At 40.0% G+C, this 16,559-nt stretch overlaps 1 protein-coding gene across 2 annotated transcripts in view; it reads right to left on the reverse strand.

The window, feature by feature from the left end:
* Positions 1-1,102: 1,102 nt before the first annotated feature.
* Positions 1,103-16,559, reverse strand: part of ADHFE1 (alcohol dehydrogenase iron containing 1) — a 32,179-nt gene continuing 16,722 nt past the window's right edge. For both annotated transcript variants that reach the window (XM_086695906.1, XM_086695907.1), the window contains 5 exons: positions 14,787-14,885; positions 12,866-12,944; positions 12,356-12,452; positions 9,593-9,750; positions 1,103-2,238 (listed from right to left, as the gene is read on the reverse strand). In XM_086695906.1, the coding sequence (XP_086552032.1) occupies positions 2,155-2,238; positions 9,593-9,750; positions 12,356-12,452; positions 12,866-12,944; positions 14,787-14,885 (517 nt within the window). In that variant the 3' untranslated portion in view covers positions 1,103-2,154. The remainder of the gene's footprint in view (positions 2,239-9,592; positions 9,751-12,355; positions 12,453-12,865; positions 12,945-14,786; positions 14,886-16,559) is intronic.

Here is a 16,559-nt window from a genome sequence, read left to right on the forward strand (position 1 = left end):
TTTTGGGGGGGGGGGGGTGGGTTGGTGGGGAGACACATATATGTTTTTTCTCTGCCAAATGTATTTTGAGACATTAACAACTTTTACTAAAGTTTCCTGAAGGATCTCAGATTGGCAGAGAATTTAGCTGTATTCTGCCTCGTTCACACAGCTTCTTCTTTCAGAATCCATGATACTCTTGAAATGGAGGGAATTTTAGATAGATGTGGTCTGCAAGGTATAACAAATTCTGTTGGCACTGTCCTATGCTTGCCTTTAGAGCACTTGATATAAATAATTTGAATGTCCTATAGGAATTAAAACTATATCTTAATGATGCCATTTCTAAGTCAAAAATATATGCACACATATAATATATATAATAAAAAACATCTACCAAATTTTTAACAGTGGCTATCTTTTGGATGGTTCAATATTAACAAATATTTTCTTTTGTGTTTACCAGTTTGGGTACCAAATGTATTTTATGTTTATAATTAGAGAAAACTCTAGAAACATTATTATTTTTTTTTTAATTTTTTTTTTCAACGTTTATTTATTTTTGGGACAGAGAGAGACAGAGCGTGAACAGGGGAGGGGCAGAGAGAGAGAGGGAGACACAGAATTGGAAACAGGCTCCAGGCTCCGAGCCATCAGCCCAGAGCCCGACGCGGGGCTCGAACCCACGGACCGCGAGATCGTGACCTGGCTGAAGTTGGACGCTCAACCGACTGTGCCACCCAGGCGCCCCTAGAAACATTATTTCAATGTTATTTAAAAGATCTCAAGGACATAAAGACTTTTATACAGATAAAGTGGGCCTGGTCAGGCTGAATGGCACAGTAATGCACTTCTTTTCCATTTTAAAAAATCCTGATGTAATTATATATAGCATTACTTATTTGATTAAAACTTTAATTCAGCTTAAAACACAAATATATCCACAAGGGCACTGAGATCCAGACTGCCAAAGACTTGAGCAGGCAAAAAACATCAGTGTGGTTACCTTTGTGAGGCGAAATGAGCCGTAGAAGTTTCTGTAGGCTGGGATTGACAGAGAGGCAAATGATCATGCTACTTAGATTCTACTGGCAAGGCTGAAGTCTATTAACTACAACACTGCTTGCTTTTGAATTAATTTATTCTGAGCACCAAAAACATTTTTCCAAAGAGGGAATTACCATGTAGGGTGTTAGTGTTTTTCTCCAAAGAACAATTTGTTTATTTACCACAGGATCAGTCTCTCATATTTTACCTCTTTGGATCTGCTTTAATCTTTAAGTATTAGTTACTAGTATTTTCATAAATTAAGATGAATCTGACCTAAAACAATAAAATGATATTTCTCTCTTTTCTCTGGTCCTTTTAAAATGAGAAAATATGTGCTTATAACAAATCCAAACAATACAGATGTTTATAAAATAAAAAGGGGAAGTATAAAATATAGGGTGAATATTTTCTCTTAATTTTCTGTACCCCAAATTCTATTTCTCTAGTGATAACTTTTGTTATTTTGATGTGTATCATTCTTCTTCCTATATATAGACAAAAACTTATGTATAATTAAAAAGTAAAAATCAGACCATGCAAATATTTAATTGTTCTGCTTTTTTCCAACTTAGCAGTATATCATGGGCATATTTCCAATATGTTTATCTCATTCTTATTGATAGCGCTATAATATTCCATTACTTAATATACTCTGATTTATTTATCTGTATACTATTAATGAATATTTAGGTTCTTTCAGATTTTTTATTAGAGTGCTGCCAGAAACATCCTTGCCATCTTCCTTAACACACTTGTGCTCATATTTCTATAGGCTCAATTTCTAGACTAGGGATTACTGGGCACGGGATATGTGCATTTATGTTTTTGATAGATACTGAGCTTTTGCCCATTTTATAAATAGAGCAGTTGAAATCCGTGTGGTTTGGGGCAGGAACATGAATGCTGATGTCTAGCCCAAGGTCCAACATAGTGGGCATTCTTCCACTGTTTACAGAAGTAGTTTGACTTTGAGCATTAGGGAATCTTCTGCAGGATAAACTTATCACATTCAGATTGGTAACAGGTATGTCATGTGTGGAAATAAAAAGACAAAGTTCTGGCTAGCTTGGCTTCTGTTGTCAGGACTGTGATGGCCAGTGGTAATTCTTTCAGTGAGAATGAAAATTAATACAGTTTCATTGAAGCTTCAAACAGAGCAGACAGGTCCTCTTCTGATTGAGGCCGTGGTGCAAGCTTGGTGACCCTTTCCTGAAACAGTAAATAAAAGCAGTTACCCAGGGCTTTGAAAAGACAGTTTGTAAAAGGTACTAGGTTATGTAAATTAACTTGGCCATAAGAAACAATGACTTGATAATAGTTATATCTTTGAAATCATATTTTGGGGCACCTGGGTGGCTTAGTCAGCGAAGCATCTGATCCTTGGTTTTGGCTCAGGTCGTGATCTCACGGTTTCATGGTTCAAGCCCTGCATCAGGCTCCACACTGACAGTGTGGAGTCTGCTTGGGATTCTCTCTCAATCTCTCTCTCTCTCTCTCTCTCTCTCTCCCCCCTCCCTCCTTCCCTCCCTCTCTCCCTCCTCCTTCTCTCTCTACCCCTCTCCCACTCACGCTGTCTCTGTTTCTCTCAAAAGAAATAAACTTAAAAAAATCCTATTTCTTGTTTGCCCTATTCTAACTGATCCCCAAGTCAGAAGTTTATCGAATGACACCTCTCCCACAAAGCCTTCAAAAGCCATTATGCTTACGTTCTGGCAATAGCCTGCCCAAAGTACAGAACCAAATCAACCTTGGGTAGAACACCGCCTATAATGACCAAACTGCATTGGTCAGCAGCCTATGCCAGGTAGGTCATCTGGGCAGAGAGCACTGTCCCAGGCATAGCATGTGCTGCCAAGGAAAATAGAACTGGGTTGTCCTTGACTTCAAAGACTGTATACTTTGCAACTTGGACTTAACGTATATTTAAAAAAGATTTCATTAGGACTTAACTCTCAGGCTACAGGCAACAAGTGACTCCTTTTTTTCCTTTTTAACGTTTATTTATTTTTGAGACAGAGAGAGACAGAGCATGAACGGGGGAGGGGCAGAGAGAGAGGGAGACACAGAATCGGAAGCAGGCTCCAGACTCTGAGCCATCAGCCCAGAGCCCGACGCGGGGCTCGAACTCACGGACCACGCGATCGTGACCTGAGCCGAAGTCGGACGCTCAACCGACTGAGCCACCGAGGCGCCCCAAGTGACTCCTTTTTAATATTAACTAAGGTTTTCTGCCTTCCCAAATGAATTCAGCGACTTGCTTAATTTCTCCAATGTTATTGAATGGAGTTAGCAAAGACAGCCAGCACATCCTATTGCTATATATACCCCCATCAGTGTCTTCTTAATCCCAATGGGACAGAGGATTAAAAGATACTATAATGACCACCCTGTGTCCAAATTTCTGGGCCTAAATGAAATTAAGGTATAGGGATTGAGTGTCCAACTCCTGATTTTGGCTCAGGTCATGATCCCAAGGTCATGGGATCGAACCCATGCCAGGCTCTGCATTGAGGGTGGAGCCTGTTTGAGATTCTCTCTCCCTCTCCCCCTCTCCCCTGTGCTCTCTATCTCTCTAAAATAAAAAATTAAAAAAAAAATTAAGATGTATGCTATATTTTTGGTTCCATTCTCACGGGTCTCTCAGTTTATTTTCTTTTAAGCACCTATTTGGGAGCATAGCTGGTAGATGAGGCAGCTCTATGAGGGCAGAGCTGTGTTCAGTCTTCTTGCCCAGTGCCTATGAGAGTGCGTGACATGCACATAGGTGCCCAACAGTTATCTGATGAATTAATGACAGTGGTGGGAGGGGGGATGTTGACATTTCAAATATTCACATATTCAAGACAGAACTCTGCCTCCTGCCTCCCATTTTCTTCATCTCAGAAGTGATACCCAGTCACTCAGGCAAAAGCCTAGGAGTCCTCTTGATTTTCTTTCCTTTCTCTACAGGTTCACTCCATCAGCAAATTTGTCCAATCTCCCTCCAAAGTAAATCCCAAATCTGACCACCTCTCACCTCCTGTTCCACCACAACCCAAGTCTAAGTCATCCTCACTCTCCCCTCCACAAGTCTGTTTCCACTTTTGTTCTACTCTCGCCCCCTACAGGTCATTCTCCGCAGAGCAGCCAGGTGATATTCCCCCCACCCCCCCACCCCCCCCAGTATAAATTGCTCCTATCATTGCTTGCTTCATCCTCTCTGATGACTTCCCACTGCAATTACAAGACTATGCCTCCAGTGCCACCCTGTTCAGGCCCTGATGCTCACCTCAGCTCTGACTCTTCTCCCATCAGTTCATCTCACTTAGCCCCACCATCCCCTCTCAGTCCCACAAAAATGCTCATCTTCATGCTGTCTTAGGGCCTTTCCCCTCTGCCTGGAGTGCTTCTCCTAGATCTCAACGTGGCTGCCTCCACCTCTAGTCAGAAACCTTCTGTGACCACCCTCGCTGGAGTTCCCTCTACACTGTCCCATGTGAAATCACTATCTCATTGCCCAGGTTTTCCTTCATATCATTAATCATTAACTGGAATGATTTCATTTATACCTTATTTATAGATTTGATTAGATGCCCATTGTCTGTCTTCTCTCACTAGAATGTTAGGTCTACGAGGTAGGGAGGAGACTTTATTTTTCTCCTTACCATATCCTGTTCAATGCATGTAAAAACAGGACCTCAGTAAGTAAAAGGAAGGTAAGGTAAAAGGAAGAATGAAAATAAGAAGGATGTATTAAAAAAATTAACTCAGGGGTGCCTTGGTGGCTCAGTTGATTGGATATCTGACTCATGATTTTGACTCAGGTCATGATCTCCCAGTTTGTGAAATTGAGCTCTGCACTGGGCTCCGTGCTGATAGTGCGGAGCCTGCTTGGGATTCATATACAAACTCTCTCTCAAAATAAATAAATAAACATTAAAAAAATTAACTCAAAATAGATCTAAATGTAAAGACTTACATCTTACATGTAAGATGTAATACTAAAACTCTTAGAAGAAAATAGGGGAAAATTTCATGACATTAGATTTGGCAATATTTTCTTGGCTATGACACCAAAAGCACAGGCAATAAAAAAAAAATAGGTAAATTGGACTACATCCACATTTGAAACTTTTATGCATCAAAAGACACTCTCAAGAGAGTTGAAAAGACAGAATGAGAAAAATATTTGCAGATTATACATCTGATAAGATGTATATAAGATATACATCTGATATTCTAGTAATATCTAGAATATATAAATAATTGCTACAACTCAACAGCAGAAAACCCTAAACAACCCAACTCAAAAATAGGCAAAAGACTTGAATAGATATTTCTTCAATGAAGATATGCAAATAGCCAATAAACACATGAAATCAGTCATTAGCAAAATGCAATTCAAAACCACAATGAGTTCCCACTTCCCATTCATCAGGATAGCTATAAAAAAATGGAAAAAACAAATCTTGGTGAAGATGTGGAGAAATTGGAACCCTTGTGTATTGCTGACTTCACTTATTGTTGGTGGGAATGCAAAATGGTACAGCCTCTATGGAAAACAGTTTAGCAGTTCCTCAAAAAGTTAAACAGAGAAGGTGTACCCTATGATCTATAATTTTATTCCTAGGTATATAGCCAAATAGATTGAAAGCAGGGACTAAAACATATTCATACAACCAATGTTTATAGTAGCACTATTCACAATAGCTTAAAGGCAGAAACAACCCAAATGTCCATCTGAACATAAATGGAAAAGCAATATGTGGTATATCCATGCAATGGAATATTACTCAGCCATAAAAAGGAGTGAAATTCTGACATTAAGGATTTATGCTAAGTGAAGTCATTATACAGACCAAAGAACAAATATTGTAGGATTCCACTTATGAAACGAGGTACCTGTAACAGGCAAATCCGTACAGACAGAAAGTAGAATAGAGGTCATCAGAGGTTGGGGAAGGGGAATTATTGTTTACCATTAAGCAATAGAGCAGAGCTTCTATTTTCTGGAAATGGATAGTAGTGATGGTTGCACCACACTAAATGTACTCGTTGGGACTGAATTATGCACTTAAAAATGGTTAAATTAATACATTTTATATTAGATACATTTTACCATGATTAAAAAAAATAATTAAAGAAAGGAAGGAAAGGGGCGCCTGGATGGCTCAATTGGTTAAGCATCAGACTTTGGCTCAGGTCATGATCTCATGGTCTGTGGGTTCGAGCCCCACATCAGGCTCTGTGCTGATTGCTCAGAGCCTGGAGCCTGCTTCTGATTCTGTGTCTCCCTCTCTCTGTGCACCTCCCTTGCTCTCTGTCTCAAAAATAAATAAACATTAAAAAAGACAAAAGGAAGGATGGAAGGGCAGATGGGAGAAGGATGGGGGACAATATGATGAATGTGGGTGAAACCAAATAAGAGTTTATACTGCAGCAGATCTTCAGAGATTCTAAGGAATTTTGAGAATCCAGAGCAAGGCAGAGACCTGTTCATGGCGACCTACATACCTGTGAGCGGCAGGGTCAAGAACGGAAATTCAGCATTTGCTATGGCCGACGATTATTGCCACAGTATTCTGTTTATAACAGGAGAGAATCTTATCTGGTGATCTCAGAGTCCCTTAAGATGATCCTGTTCATCTTTGGCGAAATAGTTCAGGATTCTCAGAATTATTTCAGGCCAAGTGATCGGGGTTTCTCCTTCACATTTCTAAAGCTCCATGATTGGTTAAATGGGGGCAAGGATGTAATGTTTGTGATATATCCCCCCATGTATCATCTATGCCACAGAAAAGCCAAACTCTCAGAATTAAGATGTGTTCAGCGCTATTATTTATAGATGCTTAAAACCAAAGGACAACTGATTAACATGGGCACTGAAATAAATCCTGACTACTACTTTTAGCACATTCATAAAATAACAACATTTTGACTGGCCTGTCTGCCAGGGCGTGGAAGTGCTCATTTTGGTAGACAGCTCTCCTCAGAAATGAAATGTTTGGATTTGAAATGTAAATGTTTTTTCCCAGAGGTTTCAGAAACCCCACTTGGAAGATTAATTTATTCTTGCCTGCTCCCCTTGCAGCCTGGGTATGGCGGTTGGAAGCCTCTGCACACAGGGCTGCTGTTTGCTGCCATCAGTATGGGATGTGGTGTTCGGTCAAGAATACTGGCCTGGTTGTTCCTTCCAGAGAAAACTGATCCCTCCTTGCTGAACATAAAAGAAGCTTTATCAAATGTCGACTACATAAATAATCTTTCTGGCAATATTCTTTGCAGCAACCAATATATCCCTCTCACTACCTTAAATCCTGTAGGTACTAATAAGTGAAGATTAGCTTGTGCATGTGTAAAATTCTGAAGTTGCTATAGCATTCCTGTAAAATGTTCACTGCTGCCAAAAAATACCAAACAAAAAACCCATAGTAGTTCTTCATCTGCAAAACAGACAAGCTGATTTCTAAGATGCCTTCTAAGTTCCGTGCATCTCTCCTGTCCTCTCCATATATAGAACACATTGACTCAATTACATGGAGTCCAAAATGGAACTAGTGCTACTTTATTAAAATTAACTATGTATGTTTCTCCCAATCATAGAAACATGATTAAAAAAAAAAAAAGCAGGATACGTGTTGGGGCTGCTTTATGAATACAACTTGAGGAAATCCTGGCCTCCTGCTTTTTGACTTGTATTCAAAGGATTCAATTTGTCTTGCATCTTTTGTGAAACTGAGAAATTAGCTTTGTCTAATTAAGGTTTTGCTATCTGTGATTTCCCAGTGTGACATGTACACTGAGGCATTTAACATGATACCTAATTAACTTGCTATTTTAGTGGATGGTCTCAAATGTTAGTTTGGATTGCTATCTGGAACAGTTTCTGAAAGTAAAAGACTGAGCACAGTAGAATTTAAACAGTAAACACTTGCCAATGTGTGCTGATGGCAAGAAGATGCGTTGCCACTAGCAATCAAATGGCCAAGAATATCACACAGTTTCATCTGAAAAGCATGGATACCATCCCTGGAGGTTGACAAACACACATTCCTGAACAAACAGAATTCTTCAGAAATCCCCTCCTCCCCCAGTCTTGAAGAATGGACACTATCACTGGAACCATGCTATAAGAGCCAAGCACCATGTCAAAACTGTGGTGACCACTTGGTCTCTGGTATCCCTGGACAGGCTTTCAAGGCTTCTTGTCATTAGTTGACTCCTATTAGGTGTAAGGAAACTTCTGAAAAAATTACTACCATTCAGCCATTAAGCTCACCTGCCCAGAAGACTTAGGAGGAGAGAGGGCTGCAGGTTTACAAACATTTGACATGTTTACTAGCCTGTGCTAGGTGCAGTAGAGGATGAAGGAGCAAAACACATCCTTGCGCTCCTGGAACTTACAGTCTAGTAAGTTTGGATAAAATAACTGTGATGGTCATATTCTTTGGCTATTTAGTCCATTGGACTTGTTGGTTAGAGCTAAGTGTTTCTGAGTTAGCCTAGGAGCTCAGTTACACTTTGAGATGTTTCCTTTTCTCATTCATTTGTATTTTCAGATACAACTGAGGCTACTGGATTTGAGTGTAAATGAAGGAAACTGCTGGCCCATGGGCCATGTTTGGTTTGTACAGTGGGTAATACAGGGAATGCAATACAAACATCCAGATTGCTGATACATATATACTTTTAATTGGATGCTCTATGAACACTGGGACCTGAATTTCTGCTTGTAGATAATAAATTGTAGCTGAAAAGATGCTCACCCAATGAGATGGATTATGAGCTTTCCAGTTCACGAAAGTCCCCGCCACTCCCTACTGCTTTAAATTACTTTGTTCATTGCAATCGCCTACCTACCTCCTGAGGACATGTGAGTCCGTTAACCGAATCCATACAAATAACATCTTATGTGAGTGGTGAGATCCTCAACATTCTAAGCAGTTGCCAAGTGGGGAAGAAGCTAGTGTGAGGCCTTTGTTTAACCAGAGGGATGAGGGAAAAGCATTGCTACTTGTGGTAAGCGGGAATCTGTGTAGCAACATTTAGATAAATAAGACCCAAAGTGACACAGATGTGTATACAGATGTTATGTATATAAAACGTACACTCTCCCAGATATGTTAAAAAGTGATTTTGTAATGGTATCCATTTAAAGGCCATGCCTATTTTTCACAAAATAGTAGGAATTTTAACTGTTTATAATATAAAACAATATTAGTGGCCCTTTTGGAATGGCTTCACATAGTTTTATATAGGACTTTTAAAAGAGCAGAAATGGTAACAAGGGAAATTCTGCTACACTTCAAGACAAATATGGATGTTTTTGCCTTGATTTTTTATAAAAGATCCTTTCAGTTACATCATAACAGCTCCAAAAAGCCACAGGTTTATGGAAGAATATATAGGTAAGGGAGGCTGGCCCCTCCCATAGGAGAAGAGAAGACCTGTTCTCTGGTATGGAGGAGACCTGGGTTTTCCTCTCCCCTAAGACCCCCCCCCCCCCCCCCCCACCAAGTGGACCATGTTTTTCCAGCAGCTTTGTGCTTCTCCGAAAGGCATGAGGACGCACTGCATCTCTTACCTGGGGCAGCGTTCCTTTCACTAACGCAGGGATATCAGCCTTGGAGTAACCAATGGCAGCTAGGCCATCATCAACATCCAGATCGAATAAGAATTTCCGGAGCGTGTCTGCCAAAATAGGCCCAGCGTCTGGGATCCTGGCAGTGCGGGTGTCAGCTCCTAGAAGACACAAAGTGCTGACTGTAGAGAGAGAGGGTGTCATTCAGTCACACGATAGCTGAATACATAACCTACTGCTGGCTCCCTACCACCGAGGACAAGGGCACCGCTGTGCCTCCACATGGAGGCCAGCCCAGCATCAACCCTGCAGAACACAGATGGGCCAGGCCAGCCTGCAGGACCCCAATATCCTTTGCAGGGAAGTCGTCTGGGGTGTGCTAACCTGGCTCTCACATTTCCAATGGGCTCCTTGCCCCTAGTGTTGTGGGAAGAAGAGGAACCGAGCCAAGAGAAGAGGCATAGGGAGGAGACCAAAAAAGAAGGCTGGTGTTTGGATGAGGAGGCAGGAGCATTCGTAGGAGAAAACACAGGTTATGTAACTATCAAGGCTTGGAATTTGCTGACATCTAGAGGTATATGTGTTCAACGTCTTTTCTCCCAGCAACATCTTAGGCAAAGAAGACAAACCCTCTGCAAACACCTTCTGAGGCAAGGATATATTGAAGTGCAAAAGCTCCAACACTGACTGCCCAAAAGGAAGAAAATGACAAAAATGGACTATGTGTGGCCACGGGAGGAAATACTTCCTCTCTATTGCTATGAAACTTTTTATTTTAAGGGCCAGGGCAGGTTACTTTAAATAAATATTACAGGACTAGTCAGGCAGAACCAAGAACAAGACTCTGAGAAAACAGTGTTTAGTATGTAGATAATAATAATGTTGGTGAAGAGTGGAGAAGGTTGCCAAGGGTTGGAAATTTGTAAGGAAAAAATGTAGACACGATTCATAGTTAATACATGAAATCATAGAGACATCAGTCTGGATGAGCCAGGGGTTCTGCCCTCAGGCAGGGGTAGCAGTGAGAGGTCCAGACCCTTAGCACTCCAGCCACCCTCCATTCTAGCTGAACACATTTACTGCCAGGAAGTGAAGCACTCTCCAAACAGATGTAGCATTATTTATTATCCGAAATGCCTCATGTTGAGTCTAAGTCCACTTTCTCTGTATTGTTCACCAGGAGACTAGAATGTACAGTTTACCTCCATGCTGAAGCACACTATCAGTTTTAACCTTTTTCTTCAATGGCAGCAAGAACTGTTTTAGTAATCCGGAAAAAAGTATAAATAGACCCAGATAGAAGGCTAGTTGGGAGAGCAGCTGGATGGAAGGTAAACCTTGCCTGACAAGACCAGTCTGTATTACACAGTGGCAGCTGAAATATGGATTAGGTGGAAAGGTGACACACGATACAAGGTTTATGAGGTTTTTATGTTCCTGCGATTGCTGCCATAAAACACACCATCAAAGCCTCTGGGTTTTCCTGTGAAGTGTTTTAGAAAAAAAGAGAGGGTGGGAAAGAGAATAAATCGGTATAAAGCTAAGAGAATCTAAGATGACACAAGGAATTAAAATAGTTGATGGCTAAGTATGGAATAACATTAAACAAAACTTCCTATGCAAGGAGGAAGAATTGGTAGGTTCTTCCACCCTGAGCTTTGTCTACCAGAAGAATTGCTTTTCACAGTAGTGTTGTTGGTTGCCTGGAATTTTATTTACCTTTAGGTTTTCTAAGACTTTCCCATTTCCCAGACGTGTAGCTGACTACTTGGGCTCCCTCCTACTTACACTGCATATTTACAAGGCGTCTAGGCATCTGAGTCCCCAAAATGGCTGAAAAATAAACCCCAGTCCGAAAGGGAAAAGAAACAAGATCATGGGGAAGGTCGACGCCATATTTCCAGCAGCGCATGCTGGGAAATCAAGCCCCTGCACAGCTTCTCTAGCCTGGCTTCTCTCATTAGCATTCCCAGCACAACACCTGGAACTCTGTGAAAGCACAAACGTCAGAGTGTGAAAGAGAAGTGGAGGGAGCAGCACACGTGGAAGGAATCTGTGGTCATGCCTACCTTTTTGGAAATAACCTCTCCAACGGCTGGAGCTAGAAGAGCATAATGAAGTTTTCTTTTTAGCTTTTCCCTTCCTACCCTAAACACAAGTAGGGGAATAAAATGCTTGCAAAGTTAATCAAACACTCAAAGTCTACTTGAAAGAGTTCTCATCTTAGAAAAATACCAAAAATTTTTACTTAACACTAAAGCTATCCTGAATATAATTTTATTTCTTATAAGATTCAAAAAGCACTGTGGGTGTCTTATTATAGATATTATTTATTCGACAGAGCAGCAAAACAGATTCTTCTTTTGGGATCTTTTTATAAAGTTTCTGGTTGTTTAGATTCTTTATAATTGGGAATGTGCTGTTACGTCCAATTTAGATCCATTTTATTATCTACTAAACATAGCAAAAGCCAGTTGTAACATTAACAGTATATAAAGAGTCACTTTTCTTGGGGATGAAAACAATAGAAATATTATTGCTCCAAATTTAACATAAGCAATATTTGGTTCCATTTCATTGTTAATAGAAGCAAAATTACAGAATTTTAGTGCTAGACAGACTTCAGGTAGGTTACTCACATTTTATTATTAAGCTATTTCAAAGCAAATTTCTAGGTATTATTATCCTTTCTGGATTATCTTCAGAAGCAACCCTATGATATGCTCCACATATGTGGGTCACAGATTTATGCGTCATGGTTCATACCCAATATTTCTGCCGTTTCCAGGTGCCGTTCAGGAGACATCTGTGCTGTGAAAGTGAACACTGCTGGGGAGGTGAGTACCACAGAAAGGCCATGAGGCTGCAGAGAAACAAACTGTGGTGACCAGTGGGGCAACGTTGGTTTTCAACATGCATTTTCTAGATACTAAATTGCTTTACCCTATACTCCAAACAATCAAGAATTGACAAATATATTTAACAAATACATTTATGGCAACTGCGAGGAATATGAAATTAAAAAAAATTTTAACATTTATTCATTTTTTGAGAGACAGAGAGAGACAGTATGAGCCAGGGAAGGACAGAGAGAGAGGGAAACAAAGAATCCAAAGCAGGCTCCAGGCTCTGAGCTTGTCAGCACAGAGCCCAGCACAAGGCCAGAACTCACGAACAGTGAGATCATGACCTGAGCTGAAGTTGGGACGTTTAACCAACTGAGCCACCCTGGCGCTCCAGGAATATGAAATTTAATTAAAGAGTTTATGTTTTTACCACCAGTGGGTGATCCACATTATAATCTTTTGCTTTGTATGTCTTCACTAAGCCTGAAATTGGGTAGGACATTCCATGGCTAGAAAAGAAAGAAAGTCCTTATGTTGACACATGGATACCAGAAATTCAGGTTAACAAAACAAAGATACTTTTATGGGAGAGCCTTCACAGTCTGTTGACCATATAGTTATCTCACAAAGTTATACATTGTGTTTTCTTTGATACAACAATATATGATTATGCATTGGACATTTTGTGTATTCATTAACAAAACCTCTGAAATGTTCAAATTCAAATGCTCATGGAATTGTATGCCACTAAAAAGTGTTCATGCAGAAGTTGATCCCCAAACACATTATTAACTTGATGATCTTGAAGAATTTACTTTGAAGTTTCTTTAATAAGCTTCAGGGCATGTGTTTTCTATTTTGCTCTGCACTGCCTTGGCAGCGTGTTCCTGCCCAAGCTCATGATGTGGGTGGGAGTTTTAGGAGCCAAGATGTGCTGCATTAGATATGCAAGCTTGACCTGCCAGTCATCTGTCCCATCAATAATTGATATATCCTTTCAAATGTTATATACTAACATAGTTGGATCATAAATGATTTTTGCAGTTTGAAAGGTTATCAAGAAAAGGCACCATGGTTTTTATTTGTGGGTTTTTTTAAATTTGTTTTAATGAAAAAAGAAAAAAACAAAACCTCTTTATATCCTCTTGAATTCTTAGCGAACAAATAGGACAGTATTATAGTTTACTAGATGACCCAGAATATATATATTGTGAGAAGTTAATGTATTTATAATTAAAATATTGAAAGTGAAATGCTTTATAATAGTAAAATGGTCTGTAAGTCTTTTTGTGTGGGTTATTAGACGACTTTGGGGTTATTCACCAAAAGATTTACATTTCATAGAAAGATGAAGTATTTTGGTGAACTGTATGAGTACTTATCAAAAAAGGTATCCCTTGCCTATTAGTCTTCACGAGACAGATCAGAAGCTGTTGGTTCTCTGAATTGCTGGGCACTTAGGAATGTACTTTACCTTTCTCAGGCTTCACAGTATTTGGAAAAATATTGCGTAGTGTCTTTTCCTGAAGTGAAAGAGTTCATGTATTTTCCAAAAGTAACTTTTTAATGATACCGAATGACTTTCCTCGATTTATTTTAACAGTTGTATATATTCCTTGTAAAAATTAGAATGATCCATAATCCTATTTCTTCAAGATAACCCTTATAAAGTACATCTTCTGGTCTTTTTATGCATATCTTTAATTTATGATCGTATGTGCATACAGTTTTAAACATTGCTTTCGTTACTTAATATTCTTTTTAAAAAATGTGTATTTATTTATTTTGAGAGGGAGGGACAGAGAGAGAGGGAGAGAGAGAATTCCAAGTGGCCTCTGTGGGGGAGGGCTCTATGTCATGAACCATGAGATCATGACCTGAGCCAAAATCAAGAGTCAGACACTTAACCTACTGAGCCATCCAGGTGTCCCTGAATTATACATTTTAAATGGGTGAATTTTATAGTGAATTGTATTTCCATTGAGTGTGAATTGTATTTCCATAATTGTATTTCCATAAGTGTGAATTGTATTTCCATAAGGCTGTTACCAAAAAAAAAAAAAAAAATTTAGGGGCTACCTGGCTGGCTCAGTCAGTAGAGCATGTGACTCTTGATCTCAGGGTCATGAGTTTGAGCCTCGCATTGGGGGTAAAATATACTTAAAAAGAAAAACTTAAAAAAAATCTATGACTCAACAAATCACATTTGAATTAACAAAACATTCCAGTACCTAAAGTTAAATTTCTTCTTTCTATGGCATATTTAGATCTTACACCTGTCCCAAATTATAAACATTTTAAAAATAAAAGCAATAGCTTAGGTGAATAAATATAGTCTCAGATTTGCTCACCACAGATGAACACCAGCATTTCCAAAGCCAATGCCAGCAAAAGCACTTGCCAAGTGCATATTAGACCTTGCTTCAAGATCATCAGGATTTCTGACAGCCCTGTGGATGATATAAATATCTACATCAACATTGGCATTTCCTACAAAGAAAGGGCAGCCTTAGGGAAAGATCTGGGGAAAAAAGAAATGCTACTCAGTAGGAAGAAAAATTAGGTAACTTATTCAAACGACATCTTGTCTTCTAAATGAAAACTGAAGGGAAACATATTTTCTCATCAATGGTTTTGGGCAAAGGCATAATAAATACTCTGTCAGGCTGCTCCTGTGATAAAAGTGCCAGGGGAAGAAAGCACTGACCCTTGGGCTGTGAGCTGCTCTAGAAAAGTGCCCTGAGAGTCATTCTTCTTCTTCATTTGTCAATGACCTTGACTGCAGCTGTGAATGGACTTCAAGTAAACATATACTCAGAATGCATAGGGCTCAGACCGCTTCTCAGAGTCCCTGCTGCCTCGGGCTACCTGCAGGCTAATTACAGCCTGCTCAGCCATCTTTTTTTTTTTTTTGTGACACTACCCCAAATAGAACCCTCTGGAGGCCTCTTAGTATCTGTGGAAACTACACGTTATTTTAATATTTATCATTATAGAAGTGGGATGTTATTGTAGGACGAGGCTTTGCTCGCTCTAGATGTCCCCAGTGCCACTTTGGAAAAGCAAATTCTCAAAGGCCCCTTGCAGATGGAGCTCAACCTTCTCATACACACTTGCTTAGAAACCCTGCCCCAGGGAGGAAGCTGAAAACTGCCAAATGAACCCTCTGTTGCTTGCTTTTTCTGATTTTGCCTGGAGTAAGGGTTTCTGTTATGTAGAGTGCTATAGCCTTTTATCTCCTTTCATTTGGAATGGTGAGGCTTCTGTGGCCCCTTTCCAAACCGGGTTAGTTTCTTATTCCTTGAATAACAAGATGAAATAGCAGATGATGGGGCTTTAGCTTGTCCTCTGTCCATTTTACCCCCTTACCTTCCACCATGCTCTGCCAAGCCTTCTGTCCCTGTCGCACACACTGGCTGACCATTATCTGGATCTGCATCTACCCAGTGAAATGCTGCCATGCTCTCTGATGGTCTCCTGAAATGGTTCTATGTCCCTTCCCCCTGCTGTACTACAAAATACAGTTTGAGCTCCCTCTCTAGTACAACTTCTAACCAGGGGCCACAGGAAGCATCATGTTCACATCTAGGTCCAAACTGCTGTGTTCTTTCCCTCCATTATGTATAAGTACAGAAGTGAGTCTGATTTTGCATAGTTCCTAATGTTTCAGGGATCAGCTTTCATCTCTAAGTATATCTTTGCTTTCTTAGGAGCCAATCATGGATACATCATTCATAAATCTTTCAAAATCTTTTAGGAGGCTTTTTATATCTCCTGGGACAGACAACTCTACACATGTATTTCTTAAACTCAGTTCATATGAGTTTGCTTAATGGGTTGACTCAGTGTACCTTTGGACAGGGCCTGCATGGGCACAGCCAACATCTGCCTCTCCGAGTCTCATTACCGCTCTTGGTGTAACCAACTCTCAAAGGACATCTCCCTTCACCTTAGCTTTGGTTTTGAGGCTTTGATGAATAATCCTTCTATATGCATCCTTCATAAATCAGGGCCTCATATTTTGTCCCCTTGCCTTTGCCTTTTCAGACTGAAGGATCCAGGTTTCATCCATCCTCATGTGTCTCCCTCCCCGACTTTTGCATCCTTCCGGAGCTTGCTGGTCT

This window comes from Puma concolor, chromosome F2, assembly GCF_028749965.1.
Source record: "Puma concolor isolate L17-30 chromosome F2, mPumCon1.1.hap2, whole genome shotgun sequence".
NCBI classification, from domain to species: domain Eukaryota; kingdom Metazoa; phylum Chordata; class Mammalia; order Carnivora; family Felidae; genus Puma; species Puma concolor.